A 17,500-nucleotide genomic window follows, 5' to 3' on the forward strand; every position below is an offset into this window, starting at 1 on the left:
TTTATTTCCTTTATACCTCGTCGTCTTTATGATGTAGTTAATTCAAGAGGGCCAAACTTATATATAACGACGAAAAAACTACGGCAAATATATTCACTGTAGACATATAATATTAACCATAAAAAGAACGTGTCACAACCAGACAGTCGTTTGCAGGGAACATCATGCTATATAAAGCAGAGAACTGCCATCAGGAGCACCAGAAGAGAATCTCTGACCTTCGCAGCAACATGAAGAGTTCAGTGATAGTCCTTGCTCTCGTAGCAGTGGTCGCTGCCAATAAAATTCCTGACTTCGTTGTCCCAGGAAAATGTCCTTCGGTGGACAAGAGGGCTTTCTTCGATCTGCAGAGAGTAAGCAAGGCTTTTAGAAAAGAATTTTCCTTATCTTAAAATATATTAACATGCATTTTTTTACTTTTTGTTTCAATGAATGTTTATATTTTGTATTCTTGAATTTCAGTTTGCTGGAGTGTGGTATGAAACTGCGTTGACAAAGAACCCATACCAGTTGCTTCATCAGTGCGTGCGCAACGAATTTTCTTTTGGTAGGATTTTTCTGCATGAGAAACTGTTCAGAATCTAAAGCATATGCTGGAATATGTTTAGTTAATAGACCAAATGTTAGCATGAGTAAATCTCGTACCTTTGAACCTTTCCAGACGGCCATAAAATCACCGCCAAGACCACCGGCATCAACGCTGAGGGAAGGACGGCGACGCGCCACGGACAGATCGCGCCGATGCCTCTGGGAGAAGCCAACCTCTCCATTGACTACGAGGGATGTGAGTATGACGCATTGCACGAACCATGAACCTTATAGACGGTGAATGGTTGTTACACACGTTCAGTAAATAGAAATGATATTTGGTGGAGCTGACAGTATGCGTTTGTTGTGTTGGCAGCTTTCCTGGCGCCTTTTGTTATCGTGGACACGGACTACGAGAACTTCGCTTGCATTCACTCCTGCGTGGACTTCAGTCGAGGCTACTTCGCGGACTTCGCCTTCATCTTCTCCCGCTCGCCAAGCATGTCGGACCAGCACATGAGGCGCTGCGAAACCGCCTTCAGGAACATCGGTTTGGATACGTCCCGTTTCACCAAGACCGTCCAGGGACACTCATGTCGCTACGATACCCAGATGGGTTTCTGAGGGTTTTGAGAAGCTCTGTTATCACGTGTTTATTGACTGGCTGTAAGAGCACATTCATTGAAATAAACTGTTATATTCGTATCACGTTTTATTATATAAAGTTTTAGCAAGCTCAAATAATAACTGATCAGAAATATTATTTGTCATTATATGAGAGTAAAAAGATTTAAGGAAAAACTTAAAGAAAAAAAGGATCTGTATTGCCAAGACGCTTAGTCACTTGAGGAATTTGAAATATCTCCTCCTTTATCAGTTGGTTCCTTCTACTTTACTCTTTTTCTTCGTCTTTCACTCTTTTTCTTTCTCTTTATCGTTCTATATATGTATATACACATCAATATATATATATATATATATATATATATATAATATATATATAGATAGATAGATAGATAGATAGATAGCTGTATATATATGTATATATGCATATATATGTTTATATTTATAACTGTGTGTGTGTGTGTGAATAGATATATGTATACATTTTTTTTCTAATCAACACATTTAAGATCTTAACCTCCTTATTACCTTCTTGATATTTAAAAGATGCACAAACATATACAAATACTTACACACACACACGCAGGTGTAAGTGTGAGCTGAGATATTTGCATTTTCCTTCCACGAATGGATGGCAGGCTTATATAAACGAGTGAATAAGCTGCACGAATCCCTTTGAGAAAATTCAACTGTATAATACATTCCGACAAAAAAAAAAAAATGAAGCCCGCTGCACCCCCTTGTCAGTTAGTGTCTACAGTGACTGCAGAACTGTAATAAACACACCGCCTTGCCTTTCCCCTGAGCCTCTTCTTGAGGAAAATAGGGATGGAAATAGACGGAAATTAATGGTTTATCGATTGGACTCGATTTTGCATTCCTCTCCTTTGAAACATGGGTCATGGGGATAAAAAGTACTTTGTCAGCCTCGAGTTGATTCCGCATCAGCAGCATCGGTGTAAGTAACGTCGTACACATCTCTCTCTGTCACATACATATACATATATATATGTGTGTGTGAATATATAGTGGTATGCTAGCGAAGTGAAAAAAAATCTAAAGCAGACATACCTTCTATGACAACCATCCTATGACTGCTTTGTCACTTACGGATTTTTAAAAAATATGCCATTTACAAATCCATTTTCAGATTACTTCCAAACGATTATATCAGGCTATAACTAAGCAAGAAACGCATTAAAACATCCAGGCACACATAGATAGGTAGATGTATAGATAGATGAGTAGGCAGAGATAGAAAGAGAGAGAAAGGGAGAGATAATACCAATCAACAGCGTACACTCGACGGCAACTTACCACAGTCACACGTCACAGCAAGTGAAATAGACAACAGAGTCACAGAAGTTGTATAGAGGACAAAATATTTACCCGCTTGCTAAATGGGCAGTATATATATGTATGTATGACTGCATATATACATAAATATATGTATGGGTATGTATATATTTGTATATATTTACATTTATGTATGTATACAGACAAGAATTTGTGCATGCGTGTTTATCCATTCATGCAGTTCTTTACAGTCATTTATTACAGGTAAATATATATATCCCTACATATCCCCACACATACAAATCTATAAAAGAATGTACAAATATATATGTGTATTCACATTTGTGTAGATGTGGAGGTGCACTTTATTTATCTATTTATTTATGTGTGAGTGCGTCTTTTCAACGAAACCATCAAAGAAAGATGGAATTTTCGAATAAAAGTATTACATAGTAACGCCATTGTCCTAGAGAAAGATGACATAGTTGATTCGATAATGTTTTTAAGTAGGGCATGGATGTCACTGTTGACTGAAATTCATCAGTTAAGAACTGCAATTAAGCCCGGCAGACAGTCTGCAGTGTGGGAGACAGACTTGAACGCAGAAACTCTTGACTCCTTTGGCACTTCTTTAAAAATGACACTGTTGATTTGGTATTTATTGTGTTTTTTAAACAGGATAATGGAAGGTATTGCTTACAGTTTTGATACAAATACCATCCGTTGACAAGAATACATCAATGAAAAATAATGTAATCAAGCCCTGTACACGCAGTCTGCAGCGTGGGAGACAGACCTGAACGCAGAAACGTTGACTCCATTGGCTCTGAACACGGCTGCGCACTTGTCAGTCGCCGGCCCGGAGGTCTGCGGAGTGCGGGAGTAGATGAAGCCAAACTCAGCCTTGTAACCGTCAAAGGCGATGCAGGAGTACACGCAGGAGTAGGTGTGGTAATCGGTGGCAATCACTTGGAAGGGAGCGGCAATGGCTGTGGGAAAAGGATACGTATGGTTTAATGCACAATGGATTATTGAAAGGTACTCATCCGTGTTTACGTTGTCACATAGAAAGAAATACTTTTAGTCACACGACAGACTTACTATTTGGGAAGTCAACGAGCATGTGTGCAGCTGGAAAGTCCTTGGTCGGGTAGATCTTGCCCATCATCCTGAGGTATTCGTTGGAAGAGCTAAAGCCAGCTGTGGTGACTTGGAATCCATTGTCCAAAGCTGAGTTCTCGAAGTTGGAGTGGATGCAGCGAGTGAAGGGTTGGTAAGGGTTGTCGATGATGGAGGTCTGATACCACCGCCCAGAATACTGTTGGCAAGAAGGCATTGCATTAAACAAGGATATTCATCCATAATGTGATATACAACTGCATCAAAGACATATAAGAAACAAACTCTACCTGATGGAGGTCGAAGTTGTTTTGGACAAGAACATTAGCACACTTTCCAGGTACCACGAACTGAGGAATGCTGTCAGCTGAAACGACAGCCACGAGGACTGCTGATAATAGTACGGTGAGCATGATTCCTTGCTTTCCTTGCCTTCCTCAACTCGGTTCAGTTGAGAGAGCTTTGGTGGCGAAATCAAGCGTCATGCATGGCTTTTATGGGCGAGTGGCAGTGGAGGGCGGGGAGTGGTCGAAGGGGCGGGACATATGACGTTCGAAATATCGCCACCTTTTCCTTTTGATAATGTGTATACATTTATTTCCTTTATACCTCGTCGTCTTTATGATGTAGTTAATTCAAGAGGGCCAAACTTATGTATAATGACGAAAAAACTACGACAAATATATTCACTGTAGACATATAATATTAACCATAAAAAGAACGTGTCACAACCAGACAGTCGTTTGCAGGGAACATCATGCTATATAAAGCAGAGAACTGCCATCAGGAGCACCAGAAGAGAATCTCTGACCTTCGCAGCAACATGAAGAGTTCAGTGATAGTCCTTGCTCTCGTAGCAGTGGTCGCTGCCAATAAAATTCCTGACTTCGTTGTCCCAGGAAAATGTCCTTCGGTGGACAAGAAGGCTTTCTTCGATCTGCAGAGAGTAAGCAAAGCTTTTAGAAAAGAATTTTCCTTATCTTTAAATATATTAACATGCATTTTTTTACTTTTTGTTTCAATGAATGTTTATATTTTGTATTCTTGAATTTCAGTTTGCTGGAGTGTGGTATGAAACTGCGTTGACAAAGAACCCATACCAGTTGCTTCATCAGTGCGTGCGCAACGAATTTTCTTTTGGTAGGATTTTTCTGCATGAGAAACTGTTCAGAATCTAAAGCATATGCTGGAATATGTTTAGTTAATAGACCAAATGTTAGCATGAGTAAATCTCGTACCTTTGAACCTTTCCAGACGGCCATAAAATCACTGCCAAGACCACCGGCATCAACGCTGAGGGAAGGACGGCGACGCGCCACGGACAGATCGCGCCGATGCCTCTGGGAGAAGCCAACCTCTCCATTGACTACGAGGGATGTGAGTATGACGCATTGCACGAACCATGAACCTTATAGACGGTGAATGGTTGTTACACACGTTCAGTAAATAGAAATGATATTTGGTGGAGCTGACAGTATGCGTTTGTTGTGTTGGCAGCTTTCCTGGCGCCTTTTGTCATCGTGGACACGGACTACGAGAACTTCGCTTGCATTCACTCCTGCGTGGACTTCAGTCGAGGCTACTTCGCGGACTTCGCCTTCATCTTCTCCCGCTCGCCAAGCATGTCGGACCAGCACATGAGGCGCTGCGAAACCGCCTTCAGGAACATCGGTTTGGATACGTCCCGTTTCACCAAGACCGTCCAGGGACACTCATGTCGCTACGATACCCAGATGGGTTTCTGAGGGTTTTGAGAAGCTCTGTTATCACGTGTTTATTGACTGGCTGTAAGAGCACATTCATTGAAATAAACTGTTATATTCGTATCACGTTTTATTATATAAAGTTTTAGCAAGCTCAAATAATAACTGATCAGAAATATTATTTGTCATTATATGATGAGTAAAAAGATTTAAGGAAAAAAGTTAAAGAAAAAAAGGATCTATATTGCCAAGACGCTTAGTCACTTGGTGAATTTGAAATATCTCTTTTCTTTATCAGTTCGTTCCTTCTACTTTACTCTTTTTCTTCGTCTTTCACTCTTTTTCTTTCTCTATATCGTTCTATATATGTATATACACATCAATATATATATATATATATATATAGATAGATAGATAGATAGATAGATAGATAGATAGATAGATAGCTGTATATATATGTATATATGCATATATATGTTTATATTTATAACTGTGTGTGTGTGTGTGTGAATAGATATATGTATACATTTTTTTTTTCTAATCAACACATTTAAGATCTTAACCTCCTTATTACCTTCTTGATATTTAAAAGATGCACAAACATATACAAATACTTACACACACACACGCAGGTGTAAGTGTGAGCTGAGATATTTGCATTTTCCTTCCACGAATGGATGGCAGGCTTATATAAACGAGTGAATAAGCTGCACGAATCCCTTTGAGAAAATTCAACTGTATAATACATTCCGACAAAAAAAAAAAAAAAATGAAGCCCGCTGCACCCCCTTGTCAGTTAGTGTCTACAGTGACTGCAGAACTGTAATAAACACACCGCCTTGTCTTTCCCCTGAGCCTCTTCTTGAGGAAAATAGGGATGGAAATAGACGGAAATTAATGGTTTATCGATTGGACTCGATTTTGCATTCCCCTCCTTTGAAACATGGGTCATGGGGATAAAAGTACTTTGTCAGCCTCGAGTTGATTCAGCATCAGCAGCATCGGTGTAAGTAACGTCGTACACATCTCTCTCTGTCACATACATATACATATATATATGTGTGTGTGAATATATAGTGGTATGCTAGCGAAGTGAAAAAAATCTAAAGCAGACATACCTTCTATGACAACCATCCTATGACTGCTTTGTCACTTACGGATTTTTTAAAAAATATGCCATTTACAAATCCATTTTCAGATTACTTCCAAACGATTATATCAGGCTGTAACTAAGCAAGAAACGCATTAAAACATCCAGGCACACATAGATAGGTAGATGTATAGATAGATGAGTAGACAGAGATAGAAAGAGAGAGAAAGGGAGAGATAATACCAATCAACAGCGTACACTCGACGGCAACTTACCACAGTCACACGTCACATCGAGTGAAATAGACAACAGAGTCACAGAAGTTGTATAGAGGACAAAATATTTACCCGCTTGCTAAATGGGCAGTATATATATGTATGTATGACTGCATATATACATAAATATATGTATGGGTATGTATATATTTGTATATATTTACATTTATATATGTATACAGACAAGAATTTGTGCATGCGTGTTTATCCATTCATGCAGTTCTTTACAGTCATTTATTACAGGTAAATATATATATCCCTACATATCCCCACACATACAAATCTATAAAAGAATGTACAAATATATATGTGTATTCACATTTGTGTAGATGTGGAGGTGCACTTTTTTATCTATTTATTTATGTGTGAGTGCGTCTTTTCAACGAAACCATCAAAGAAAGATGGAATTTTCGAATAAAAGTATTACATAGTAACGCCATTGTCCTAGAGAAACATGACATAGTTGATTCGATAGTGTTTTTAAGTAGGGCATGGATGTCACTGTTGACTGAAATTCATCAGTTAAGAACTGCAATTAAGCCCGGCAGACAGTCTGCAGTGTGGGAGACCGACTTGAACGCAGAAACTCTTGACTCCTTTGGCACTTCTTTAAAAATGACACTGTTGATTTGGTATTTATTGTGATTTTAAACAGGATAATGGAAGGTATTGCTTACAGTTTTGATACAAATACCATCCGTTGACAAGAATACATCAATGAAAAATAATGTAATCAAGCCCTGTACACGCAGTCTGCAGCGTGGGAGACAGACTTAAACGCAGAAACGTTGACTCCGTTGGCTCTGAACACGGCTGCGCACTTGTCAGTCGCCGGCCCGGAGGTCTGCGGAGTGCGGGAGTAGATGAAGCCAAACTCAGCCTTGTAACCGTCAAAGGCGATGCAGGAGTACACGCAGGAGTAGGTGTGGTAATCGGTGGCAATCACTTGGAAAGGAGAGGCAATGGCTGTGGGAAAAGGATACGTATGGTTTAATGCACAATGGATTATTGAAAGGTACTCATCCGTGTTTACGCTGTCACATAGAAAGAAATACTTTTAGTCACACGACAGACTTACTATTTGGGAAGTCAACGAGCATGTGTGCAGCTGGGAAGTCCTTGGTCGGGTAGATCTTGCCCATCATCCTGAGGTATTCGTTGGAAGAGCTAAAGCCAGCTGTGGTGACTTGGAATCCGTTGTCCAAAGCTGAGTTCTCGAAGTTGGAGTGGATGCAGCGAGTGAAGGGTTGGTAAGGGTTGTCGATGATGGAGGTCTGATACCACCGCCCAGAATACTGTTGGCAAGAAGGCATTGCATTAAACAAGGATATTCATCCATAATGTGATGTACAACTGCATCAAAGACATATAAGAAACAAACTCTACCTGATGGAGGTCGAAGTTGTTTTGGACAAGAACATTAGCACACTTTCCAGGAACCACGAACTGAGGAATGCTGTCAGCTGAAACGACAGCCACGAGGGCTGCTGATAATAGTACGGTGAGCATGGTTCCTTGCTTTCCTTGCCTTCCTCAACTCGGTTCAGTTGAGAGAGTTTGGTGGCGAAATCAAGCGTCATGCATGGCTTTTATGGGCGAGTGGCAGTGGAGGGCGGGGAGTGGTCGAAGGGGCGGGACATATGACGTTCGAAATAGCGCCACATTTTCCTTTTGATAATGTGTATACATTTATTTCCTTTATATCTCGTCGTCTTTATGATGTAGTTAATTCAAGAGGGCCAAACTTATGTATAATGACGAAAAAACTACGGCAAATATATTCACTGTAGACATATAATATTAACCATAAAAAGAACGTGTCACAACCAGTCAGTCGTTTGCAGGGAACATCATGCTATATAAAGCAGAGAACTGCCATCAGGAGCACCAGAAGAGAATCTCTGACCTTCGCAGCAACATGAAGAGTTCAGTGATAGTCCTTGCTCTCGTAGCAGTGGTCGCTGCCAATAAAATTCCTGACTTCGTTGTCCCAGGAAAATGTCCTTCGGTGGACAAGACGGCTTTCTTCGATCTGCAGAGAGTAAGCAAAGTTTTAGAAAAGAATTTTCCTTATCTTTAAATATATTAACATGCATTTTTTTTTACTTTTTGTTTCAATGAATGTTTATATTTTGTATTCTTGAATTGCAGTTTGCTGGAGTGTGGTATGAAACTGCGTTGACAAAGAACCCATACCAGTTGCTTCATCAGTGCGTGCGCAACGAATTTTCTTTTGGTAGGATTTTTCTGCATGAGAAACTGTTCAGAATCTAAAGCATATGCTGGAATATGTTTAGTTAATAGACCAAATGTTAGCATGAGTAAATCTCGTACCTTTGAACCTTTCCAGACGGCCATAAAATCACCGCCAAGACCACCGGCATCAACGCTGAGGGAAGGACGGCGACGCGCCACGGACAGATCGCGCCGATGCCTCTGGGAGAAGCCAACCTCTCCATTGACTACGAGGGATGTGAGTATGACGCATTGTACGAACCATGAACCTTATAGACGGTGAATGGTTGTTACACACGTTCAGTAAATAGAAATGATATTTGGTGGAGCTGACAGTATGCGTTTGTTGTGTTGGCAGCTTTCCTGGCGCCTTTTGTCATCTTGGACACGGACTACGAGAACTTCGCTTGCATTCACTCCTGCGTGGACTTCAGTCGAGGCTACTTCGCGGACTTCGCCTTCATCTTCTCCCGCTCGCCAAGCATGTCGGACCAGCACATGAGGCGCTGCGAAACCGCCTTCAGGAACATCGGTTTGGATACGTCCCGTTTCACCAAGACCGTCCAGGGACACTCATGTCGCTACGATACCCAGATGGGTTTCTGAGGGTTTTGAGAAGCTCTGTTATCACGTGTTTATTGACTGGCTGTAAGAGCACATTCATTGAAATAAACTGTTATATTCGTATCACGTTTTATTATATAAAGTTTTAGCAAGCTCAAATAATAACTGATCAGAAATATTATTTGTCATTATATGAGAGTAAAAAGATTTAAGGAAAAACTTAAAGAAAAAAAAGGATCTGCATTGCCAGGACGCTTAGTCACTTGAGGAATTTGAAATATCTCTTCTTTTATAAGTTGGTTCCTTCTACTTTCCTCTTTTTCTTCGTCTTTCACTCTTTTTCTTTCTCTTTATCGCTCTATATATGTATATACACATCAATATATATATATATATATATATAGATATATAGATAGATAGATAGATAGATAGATAGATAGATAGATGTATATATCTGTATATATGCATATATATATGTGTGTATATTTATAATTGTGGGTATGTGTGTGTGTGTGTGTGAATAGATATATGTATACATTTTTTTCTAATCAACACATTTAAGATCTTAACCTCCTTATTACCTTCTTGATATTTAAAAGATGCACAAACATATACAAATACTTACACACACACACGCAGGTGTAAGTGTGAGCTGAGATATTTGCATTTTCCTTCCACGAATGGATGGCAGGCTTATATAAACGAGTGAATAAGCTGCACGAATCCCTTTGAGAAAATTCAACTGTATAATACATTCCGACAAAAAAAAAAATGAAGCCCGCTGCACCCCCTTGTCAGTTAGTGTCTACAGTGACTGCAGAACTGTAATAAACACACCGCCTTGTCTTTCCACTGAGCCTCTTCTTGAGGAAAATAGGGATGGAAATAGACGGAAATTAATGGTTTATCGATTGGACTCGATTTTGCATTCTTCTCCTTTGAAACATGGGTCATGGGGATAAAAAGTACTTTGTCAGCCTCGAGTTGATTCCGCATCAGCAGCATCGGTGTAAGTAACGTCGTACACATCTCTCTCTGTCACATACATATACATATATATATATGTGTGTGTGAATATATAGTGGTATGCTAGCGAAGTGAAAAAAATCTAAAGCAGACATACCTTCTATGACAACCATCCTATGACTGCTTTGTCACTTACGGATTTTTAAAAAATATGCCATTTACAAATCCATTTTCAGATTACTTCCAAACGATTATATCAGGCTGTAACTAAGCAAGAAACGCATTAAAACATCCAGGCACACATAGATAGGTAGATGTATAGATAGATGAGTAGACAGAGATAGAAAGAGAGAGAAAGGGAGAGATAATACCAATCAACAGCGTACACTCGACGGCAACTTACCACAGTCACACGTCACATCGAGTGAAATAGACAACAGAGTCACAGAAGTTGTATAGAGGACAAAATATTTACCCGCTTGCTAAATGGGCAGTATATATTGTTTGTATGACTGCATATATACATAAATATATGTATGGGTATGTATATATTTGTATATATTTACATTCATATATGTATACAGACAAGAATTTGTGCATGCGTGTTTATCCATTCATGCAGTTCTTTACAGTCATTTATTACAGGTAAATATATATATCCCTACATATCCCCACACATACAAATCTATAAAAGAATGTACAAATATATATGTGTATTCACATTTGTGTAGATGTGGAGGTGCACTTTTTTATCTATTTATTTATGTGTGAGTGCATCTTTTCAACGAAACCATCAAAGAAAGATGGAATTTTCGAATAAAAGTATTACATAGTAACGCCATTGTCCTAGAGAAACATGACATAGTTGATTCGATAGTGTTTTTAAGTAGGGCATGGATGTCACTGTTGACTGAAATTCATCAGTTAAGAACTGCAATTAAGCCCGGCAGACAGTCTGCAGTGTGGGAGACCGACTTGAACGCAGAAACTCTTGACTCCTTTGGCACTTCTTTAAAAATGACACTGTTGATTTGGTATTTATTGTGTTTTTTAAACAGGATAATGGAAGGTATTGCTTACAGTTTTGATACAAATACCATCCGTTGACAAGAATACATCAATGAAAAATAATGTAATCAAGCCCTGTACACGCAGTCTGCAGCGTGGGAGACAGACTTGAACGCAGAAACGTTGACTCCGTTGGCTCTGAACACGGCTGCGCACTTGTCAGTCGCCGGCCCGGAGGTCTGCGGAGTGCGGGAGTAGACGAAGCCAAACTCAGCCTTGTAACCGTCAAAGGCGATGCAGGAGTACACGCAGGAGTAGGTGTGGTAATCGGTGGCAATCACTTGGAAGGGAGCGGCAATGGCTGTGGGAAAAGGATACGTATGGTTTAATGCACAATGGATTATTGAAAGGTACTCATCCGTGTTTACGCTGTCACATAGAAAGAAATACTTTTAGTCACACGACAGACTTACTATTTGGGAAGTCAACGAGCATGTGTGCAGCTGGAAAGTCCTTGGTCGGGTAGATCTTGCCCATCATCCTGAGGTATTCGTTGGAAGAGCTAAAGCCAGCTGTGGTGACTTGGAATCCATTGTCCAAAGCTGAGTTCTCGAAGTTGGAGTGGATGCAGCGAGTGAAGGGTTGGTAAGGGTTGTCGATGATGGAGGTCTGATACCACCGCCCAGAATACTGTTGGCAAGAAGGCATTGCATTAAACAAGGATATTCATCCATAATGTGATGTACAACTGCATCAAAGACATATAAGGAACAAACTCTACCTGATGGAGGTCGAAGTTGTTTTGGACAAGAACATTAGCACACTTTCCAGGAACCACGAACTGAGGAATGCTGTCAGCTGAAACGACAGCCACGAGGGCTGCTGATAATAGTACGGTGAGCATGGTTCCTTGCTTTCCTTGCCTTCCTCAACTCGGTTCAGTTGAGAGAGTTTTGGTGGCGAAATCAAGCGTCATGCATGGCTTTTATGGGCGAGTGGCAGTGGAGGGCGGGGAGTGGTCGAAGGGGCGGGACATATGACGTTCGAAATAGCGCCACATTTTCCTTTTGATAATGTGTATACATTTATTTCCTTTATACCTCGTCGTCTTTCTGATGTAGTTAATTCAAGAGGGCCAAACTTATGTATAATGACGAAAAAACTACGACAAATATATTCACTGTAGACATATAATATTAACCATAAAAAGAACGTGTCACAACCAGACAGTCGTTTGCAGGGAACATCATGCTATATAAAGCAGAGAACTGCCATCAGGAGCACCAGAAGAGAATCTCTGACCTTCGCAGCAACATGAAGAGTTCAGTGATAGTCCTTGCTCTCGTAGCAGTGGTCGCTGCCAATAAAATTCCTGACTTCGTTGTCCCAGGAAAATGTCCTTCGGTGGACAAGAAGGCTTTCTTCGATCTGCAGAGAGTAAGCAAAGCTTTTAGAAAAGAATTTTCCTTATCTTTAAATATATTAACATGCAGTTTTTACTTTTTGTTTCAATGAATGTTTATATTTTGTATTCTTGAATTTCAGTTTGCTGGAGTGTGGTATGAAACTGCGTTGACAAAGAACCCATACCAGTTGCTTCATCAGTGCGTGCGCAACGAATTTTCTTTTGGTAGGATTTTTCTGCATGAGAAACTGTTCAGAATTCAAGAGCATATGTTGGAATATGTTTAGTTAATAGACCAAATGTTAGCATGAGTAAATCTCGTACCTTTGAACCTTTCCAGACGGCCATAAAATCACCGCCAAGACCACCGGCATCAACGCTGAGGGAAGGACGGCGACGCGCCACGGACAGATCGCGCCGATGCCTCTGAGAGAAGCCAACCTCTCCATTGACTACGAGGGATGTGAGTATGACGCATTGCACGAACCATGAACCTTATAGACGGTGAATGGTTGTTACACACGTTCAGTAAATAGAAATGATATTTGGTGGAGCTGACAGTATGCGTTTGTTGTGTTGGCAGCTTTCCTGGCGCCTTTTGTCATCGTGGACACGGACTACGAGAACTTCGCTTGCATTCACTCCTGCGTGGACTTCAGTCGAGGCTACTTCGCGGACTTCGCCTTCATCTTCTCCCGCTCGCCAAGCATGTCGGACCAGCACATGAGGCGCTGCGAAACCGCCTTCAGGAACATCGGTTTGGATACGTCCCGTTTCACCAAGACCGTCCAGGGACACTCATGTCGCTACGATACCCAGATGGGTTTCTGAGTGTTTTGAGAAGCTCTGTTATCACGTGTTTATTGACTGGCTGTAAGAGCACATTCATTGAAATAAACTGTTATATTCGTATCACGTTTTATTATATAAAGTTTTAGCAAGCTAAAATAATAACTGATCAGAAATATTATTTGTCATTATGTGAGAGTAAAAAGATTTAAGGAAAAACTTAAAGAAAAAAAAGGATCTGTATTGCCAAGACGCTTAGTCACTTGAGGAATTTGAAATATCTCTTCCTTTATCAGTTGGTTCCTTCTACTTTACTCTTTTTCTTTGTCTTTCACTCTTTTTCTTTCTCTTTATCGTTCTATATATGTATATACACATCAATATATATATATATATATATATATATATATATATATATATATATACATATATATATAGATAGATAGATAGATAGATAGATAGATAGATAGCTGTATATATATGTATATATGCATATATATGTTTATATTTATAACTGTGTGTGTGTGTGTGAATAGATATATGTATACATTTTTTTTCTAATCTACACAATTAAGATCTTAACCTCCTTATTACCTTCTTGATATTTAAAAGATGCACAAACATATACAAATACTTACACACACACACACGCAGGTGTAAGTGTGAGCTGAGATATTTGCATTTTCCTTCCACGAATGGATGGCAGGCTTATATAAACGAGTGAATAAGCTGCACGAATCCCTTTGAGAAAATTCAACTGTATAATACATTCCGCCAAAAAAAAAAAAAATGAAGTCCGCTGCACCCCCTTGTCAGTTAGTGTCTACAGTGACTGCAGAACTGTAATAAACACACCGCCTTGCCTTTCCCCTGAGCCTCTTCTTGAGGAAAATAGGGATGGAAATAGACGGAAATGAATGGTTTATCGATTGAACTCGATTTTGCATTCCTCTCCTTTGAAACATGGGTCATGGGGATAAAAAGTACTTTGTCAGCCTCGAGTTGATTCCGCATCAGCAGCATCGGTGTAAGTAACGTCGTGCACATCTCTCTCTGTCACATACATATACATATATATATATGTGTGTGTGAATATATAGTGGTATGCTAGCGAAGTGAAAAAAATCTAAAGCAGACATACCTTCTATGACAACCATCCTATGACTGCTTTGTCACTTACGGATTTTTAAAAAATATGCCATTTACAAATCCATTTTCAGATTACTTCCAAACGATTATATCAGGCTGTAACTAAGCAAGAAACGCATTAAAACATCCAGGCACACATAGATAGGTAGATGTATAGATAGATGAGTAGACAGAGATAGAAAGAGAGGAGAAAGGGAGAGATAATAACAATCAACAGCGTACACTCGACGGCAACTTACCACAGTCACACGTCACAGCAAGTGAAATAGACAACAGAGTCACAGAAGTTGTATAGAGGACAAAATATTTACCCGCTTGCTAAATGGGCAGTATATATATGTATGTATGACTGCATATATACATAAATATATGTATGGGTATGTATATATTTGTATATATTTACATTTATATATGTATACAGACAAGAATTTGTGCATGCGTGTTTATCCATTCATGCAGTTCTTTACAGTCATTTATTACAGGTAAATATATATATCCCTACATATCCCCACACATACAAATCTATAAAAGAATGTACAAATATATATGTGTATTCACATTTGTGTAGATGTGGAGGTGCACTTTATTTATCTATTTATTTATGTGTGAGTGCGTCTTTTCAACGAAACCATCAAAGAAAGATGAAATTTTCGAATAAAAGTATTACATAGTAACGCCATTGTCCTAGAGAAACATGACATAGTTGATTCGATAGTGTTTTTAAGTAGGGCATGGATGTCACTGTTGACTGAAATTCATCAGTTAAGAACTGCAATTAAGCCCGGCAGACAGTCTGCAGTGTGGGAGACAGACTTGAACGCAGAAACTCTTGACTCCTTTGGCACTTCTTTAAAAATGACACTGTTGATTTGGTATTTATTATGTTTTTTAAACAGTACAATGGATGGTATTGTTTACAGTTTTGATACCAATACCATCCGTTGACTAGAATACATCAATGAAAAATAATGTAATCAAGCCCTGTACACGCAGTCTGCAGCGTGGGAGACAGACTTGAACGCAGAAACGTTGACTCCGTTGGCTCTGAACACGGCTGCACACTTGTCAGTCGCCGGCCCGGAGGTCTGCGGAGTGCGGGAGTAGATGAAGCCAAACTCAGCCTTGTAACCGTCAAAGGCGATGCAGGAGTACACGCAGGAGTAGGTGTGGTAATCGGTGGCAATCACTTGGAAGGGAGCGGCAATGGCTGTGGGAAAAGGATACGTATGGTTTAATGCACAATGGATTATTGAAAGGTACTCATCCGTGTTTACGCTGTCACATAGAAAGAAATACTTTTTAGTCACACGACAGACTTACTATTCGGGAAGTCAACGAGCATGTGTGCAGCTGGGAAGTCCTTGGTAGGGTAGATCTTGCCCATCATCCTGAGGTATTCGTTGGAAGAGCTAAAGCCAGCTGTGGTGACTTGGAATCCGTTGTCCAAAGCTGAGTTCTCGAAGTTGGAGTGGATGCAGCGAGTGAAGGGTTGGTAAGGGTTGTCGATGATGGAGGTCTGATACCACCGCCCAGAATACTGTTGGCAAGAAGGCATTGCATTAAACAAGGATATTCATCCATAATGTGATGTACAACTGCATCAAAGACACATAAGGAACAAACTCTACCTGATGGAGGTCGAAGTTGTTTTGGACAAGAACATTAGCACACTTTCCAGGAACCACGAACTGAGGAATGCTGTCAGCTGAAACGACAGCCACGAGGACTGCTGATAATAGTACGGTGAGCATGATTCCTTGCTTTCCTTGCCTTCCTCAGCTCGGTTCAGTTGAGAGAGCTTTGGTGGCGTCATGCATGGCTTTTATGGGCGAGTGGCAGTGGAGGGCGGGGAGTGGTCGAAGGGGCGGGACATATGACGTTCGAAATAGCGCCACCTTTTCCTTTTGATAATGTGTATACATTTATTTCCTTGGTAGCTCGTCGTCTTTATGATGTAGTTAATTCAAGAGGGCCAAACTCATGCATAAAGACGAAAAACTACGGCAAATATATTCACTGTAGACATATAATATTAACCATAAAAAGAACGTGTCACAACCAGACAGTCGTTTGCAGGGAACATCATGCTATATAAAGCAGAGAACTGCCATCAGGAGCACCAGAAGAGAATCTCTGACCTTCGCAGCAACATGAAGAGTTCAGTGATAGTCCTTGCTCTCGTAGCAGTGGTCGCTGCCAATAAAATTCCTGACTTCGTTGTCCCAGGAAAATGTCCTTCGGTGGACAAGACGGCTTTCTTCGATCTGCAGAGAGTAAGCAAAGCTTTCAGAGAAAAAAAAATGGTCTATAGAAATGTTAAAATGTTTTTTTACTTTTTGTTTCAATGAATGTTTATATTTTGTATTCTTGAATTTCAGTTTGCTGGAGTGTGGTATGAAACTGCGTTGACAAAGAACCCATACCAGTTGCTTCATCAGTGCGTGCGCAACGAATATTCTTTTGGTAGGATTTTTCTGCATGAGAAACTTCAGAATTCAAGAGCATATGTTGGAATATGTTTAGTTAATAGACCAAATGTTAGCATGAGTAAATCTCGTACCTTTGAACCTTTCCAGACGGCCATAAAATCACCGCCAAGACCACCGGCATCAACGCTGAGGGAAGGACGGCGACGCGCCACGGACAGATCGCGCCGATGCCTCTGGGAGAAGCCAACCTCTCCATTGACTACGAGGGATGTGAGTATGACGCATTGCACGAAACATGAACCTTATAGACGGTGAATGGT

General features: G+C 40.1%; 9 protein-coding genes across 9 annotated transcripts in view; 5 read left to right on the top strand and 4 right to left on the bottom strand.

Annotated features, from left to right (window-relative positions):
- The first annotated feature begins 145 nt into the window (after positions 1-145).
- LOC119595325 (crustacyanin-C1 subunit-like) lies at positions 146-1,231 on the top strand. Its single transcript, XM_037944479.1, has 4 exons — positions 146-353; positions 463-547; positions 662-784; positions 905-1,231. The coding sequence occupies exons 1-4, from the start codon at positions 165-167 to the stop codon at positions 1,150-1,152; spliced, it is 645 nt and encodes a 214-aa protein (XP_037800407.1). The 5' UTR covers positions 146-164; the 3' UTR covers positions 1,153-1,231.
- Positions 1,232-3,092: 1,861 nt separating this feature from the next.
- Positions 3,093-4,051, bottom strand: LOC119595055 (crustacyanin-A2 subunit-like). Its single transcript, XM_037944185.1, has 3 exons — positions 3,858-4,051; positions 3,550-3,766; positions 3,093-3,437 (listed from the first exon to the last, which is right to left on the bottom strand). Exons 1-3 carry the CDS (start codon positions 3,978-3,980, stop codon positions 3,205-3,207), a joined length of 573 nt encoding a protein of 190 aa, XP_037800113.1. The 5' UTR covers positions 3,981-4,051; the 3' UTR covers positions 3,093-3,204.
- Positions 4,052-4,335: 284 nt separating this feature from the next.
- Positions 4,336-5,391, top strand: LOC119595053 (crustacyanin-C1 subunit-like). The gene is made up of 4 exons (XM_037944182.1): positions 4,336-4,513; positions 4,623-4,707; positions 4,822-4,944; positions 5,065-5,391. Exons 1-4 carry the CDS (start codon positions 4,391-4,393, stop codon positions 5,310-5,312), a joined length of 579 nt encoding a protein of 192 aa, XP_037800110.1. The 5' UTR covers positions 4,336-4,390; the 3' UTR covers positions 5,313-5,391.
- Positions 5,392-7,342: 1,951 nt separating this feature from the next.
- LOC119595054 (crustacyanin-A2 subunit-like) lies at positions 7,343-8,190 on the bottom strand. The gene is made up of 3 exons (XM_037944183.1): positions 8,022-8,190; positions 7,714-7,930; positions 7,343-7,601 (listed from the first exon to the last, which is right to left on the bottom strand). The coding sequence occupies exons 1-3, from the start codon at positions 8,142-8,144 to the stop codon at positions 7,369-7,371; spliced, it is 573 nt and encodes a 190-aa protein (XP_037800111.1). The 5' UTR covers positions 8,145-8,190; the 3' UTR covers positions 7,343-7,368.
- Positions 8,191-8,497: 307 nt separating this feature from the next.
- LOC119595326 (crustacyanin-C1 subunit-like) lies at positions 8,498-9,555 on the top strand. The gene is made up of 4 exons (XM_037944481.1): positions 8,498-8,676; positions 8,787-8,871; positions 8,986-9,108; positions 9,229-9,555. Exons 1-4 carry the CDS (start codon positions 8,554-8,556, stop codon positions 9,474-9,476), a joined length of 579 nt encoding a protein of 192 aa, XP_037800409.1. The 5' UTR covers positions 8,498-8,553; the 3' UTR covers positions 9,477-9,555.
- A 1,869-nt stretch (positions 9,556-11,424) lies between these two features.
- LOC119595057 (crustacyanin-A2 subunit-like) lies at positions 11,425-12,359 on the bottom strand. The gene is made up of 3 exons (XM_037944186.1): positions 12,190-12,359; positions 11,882-12,098; positions 11,425-11,769 (listed from the first exon to the last, which is right to left on the bottom strand). Exons 1-3 carry the CDS (start codon positions 12,310-12,312, stop codon positions 11,537-11,539), a joined length of 573 nt encoding a protein of 190 aa, XP_037800114.1. The 5' UTR covers positions 12,313-12,359; the 3' UTR covers positions 11,425-11,536.
- A 309-nt stretch (positions 12,360-12,668) lies between these two features.
- LOC119595059 (crustacyanin-C1 subunit-like) lies at positions 12,669-13,723 on the top strand. Its single transcript, XM_037944188.1, has 4 exons — positions 12,669-12,845; positions 12,954-13,038; positions 13,154-13,276; positions 13,397-13,723. The coding sequence occupies exons 1-4, from the start codon at positions 12,723-12,725 to the stop codon at positions 13,642-13,644; spliced, it is 579 nt and encodes a 192-aa protein (XP_037800116.1). The 5' UTR covers positions 12,669-12,722; the 3' UTR covers positions 13,645-13,723.
- A 1,890-nt stretch (positions 13,724-15,613) lies between these two features.
- Positions 15,614-16,549, bottom strand: LOC119595061 (crustacyanin-A2 subunit-like). The gene is made up of 3 exons (XM_037944189.1): positions 16,380-16,549; positions 16,072-16,288; positions 15,614-15,958 (listed from the first exon to the last, which is right to left on the bottom strand). Exons 1-3 carry the CDS (start codon positions 16,500-16,502, stop codon positions 15,726-15,728), a joined length of 573 nt encoding a protein of 190 aa, XP_037800117.1. The 5' UTR covers positions 16,503-16,549; the 3' UTR covers positions 15,614-15,725.
- A 267-nt stretch (positions 16,550-16,816) lies between these two features.
- Positions 16,817-17,500, top strand: part of LOC119595058 (crustacyanin-C1 subunit-like) — a 1,082-nt gene continuing 398 nt past the window's right edge. The window contains exons 1-3 of the mRNA XM_037944187.1: positions 16,817-17,024; positions 17,130-17,214; positions 17,328-17,450. Coding sequence (XP_037800115.1) covers positions 16,836-17,024; positions 17,130-17,214; positions 17,328-17,450 — 397 coding nt within the window. The 5' untranslated portion in view covers positions 16,817-16,835. The remainder of the gene's footprint in view (positions 17,025-17,129; positions 17,215-17,327; positions 17,451-17,500) is intronic.

This window comes from Penaeus monodon, chromosome 35, assembly GCF_015228065.2.
Source record: "Penaeus monodon isolate SGIC_2016 chromosome 35, NSTDA_Pmon_1, whole genome shotgun sequence".
Lineage (NCBI taxonomy): Eukaryota > Metazoa > Arthropoda > Malacostraca > Decapoda > Penaeidae > Penaeus > Penaeus monodon.

Coding starts and splice junctions, on each gene's coding strand:
- LOC119595059 (XM_037944188.1), top strand. CDS start 12,723: ATGAAGAGTTCAGTGATAGTCCTTGCTCTCGTAGCAGTGGTCGCTGCC. Junction 12,846..12,953: donor CTTTCTTCGATCTGCAGAGA/GTAAGCAAAGCT, acceptor CTTGAATTTCAG/TTTGCTGGAGTGTGGTATGA. Junction 13,039..13,153: donor GCGCAACGAATTTTCTTTTG/GTAGGATTTTTC, acceptor GAACCTTTCCAG/ACGGCCATAAAATCACCGCC.
- LOC119595061 (XM_037944189.1), bottom strand. CDS start 16,502: ATGCTCACCGTACTATTATCAGCAGTCCTCGTGGCTGTCGTTTCAGCT. Junction 16,289..16,379: donor ACAACTTCGACCTCCATCAG/GTAGAGTTTGTT, acceptor TCTTGCCAACAG/TATTCTGGGCGGTGGTATCA. Junction 15,959..16,071: donor GCTCGTTGACTTCCCGAATA/GTAAGTCTGTCG, acceptor CTTTTCCCACAG/CCATTGCCGCTCCCTTCCAA.
- LOC119595054 (XM_037944183.1), bottom strand. CDS start 8,144: ATGCTCACCGTACTATTATCAGCAGCCCTCGTGGCTGTCGTTTCAGCT. Junction 7,931..8,021: donor ACAACTTCGACCTCCATCAG/GTAGAGTTTGTT, acceptor TCTTGCCAACAG/TATTCTGGGCGGTGGTATCA. Junction 7,602..7,713: donor GCTCGTTGACTTCCCAAATA/GTAAGTCTGTCG, acceptor CTTTTCCCACAG/CCATTGCCTCTCCTTTCCAA.
- LOC119595325 (XM_037944479.1), top strand. CDS start 165: ATGCTATATAAAGCAGAGAACTGCCATCAGGAGCACCAGAAGAGAATC. Junction 354..462: donor CTTTCTTCGATCTGCAGAGA/GTAAGCAAGGCT, acceptor CTTGAATTTCAG/TTTGCTGGAGTGTGGTATGA. Junction 548..661: donor GCGCAACGAATTTTCTTTTG/GTAGGATTTTTC, acceptor GAACCTTTCCAG/ACGGCCATAAAATCACCGCC.
- LOC119595326 (XM_037944481.1), top strand. CDS start 8,554: ATGAAGAGTTCAGTGATAGTCCTTGCTCTCGTAGCAGTGGTCGCTGCC. Junction 8,677..8,786: donor CTTTCTTCGATCTGCAGAGA/GTAAGCAAAGTT, acceptor CTTGAATTGCAG/TTTGCTGGAGTGTGGTATGA. Junction 8,872..8,985: donor GCGCAACGAATTTTCTTTTG/GTAGGATTTTTC, acceptor GAACCTTTCCAG/ACGGCCATAAAATCACCGCC.
- LOC119595053 (XM_037944182.1), top strand. CDS start 4,391: ATGAAGAGTTCAGTGATAGTCCTTGCTCTCGTAGCAGTGGTCGCTGCC. Junction 4,514..4,622: donor CTTTCTTCGATCTGCAGAGA/GTAAGCAAAGCT, acceptor CTTGAATTTCAG/TTTGCTGGAGTGTGGTATGA. Junction 4,945..5,064: donor CTCCATTGACTACGAGGGAT/GTGAGTATGACG, acceptor TTGTGTTGGCAG/CTTTCCTGGCGCCTTTTGTC.
- LOC119595055 (XM_037944185.1), bottom strand. CDS start 3,980: ATGCTCACCGTACTATTATCAGCAGTCCTCGTGGCTGTCGTTTCAGCT. Junction 3,767..3,857: donor ACAACTTCGACCTCCATCAG/GTAGAGTTTGTT, acceptor TCTTGCCAACAG/TATTCTGGGCGGTGGTATCA. Junction 3,438..3,549: donor GCTCGTTGACTTCCCAAATA/GTAAGTCTGTCG, acceptor CTTTTCCCACAG/CCATTGCCGCTCCCTTCCAA.
- LOC119595057 (XM_037944186.1), bottom strand. CDS start 12,312: ATGCTCACCGTACTATTATCAGCAGCCCTCGTGGCTGTCGTTTCAGCT. Junction 12,099..12,189: donor ACAACTTCGACCTCCATCAG/GTAGAGTTTGTT, acceptor TCTTGCCAACAG/TATTCTGGGCGGTGGTATCA. Junction 11,770..11,881: donor GCTCGTTGACTTCCCAAATA/GTAAGTCTGTCG, acceptor CTTTTCCCACAG/CCATTGCCGCTCCCTTCCAA.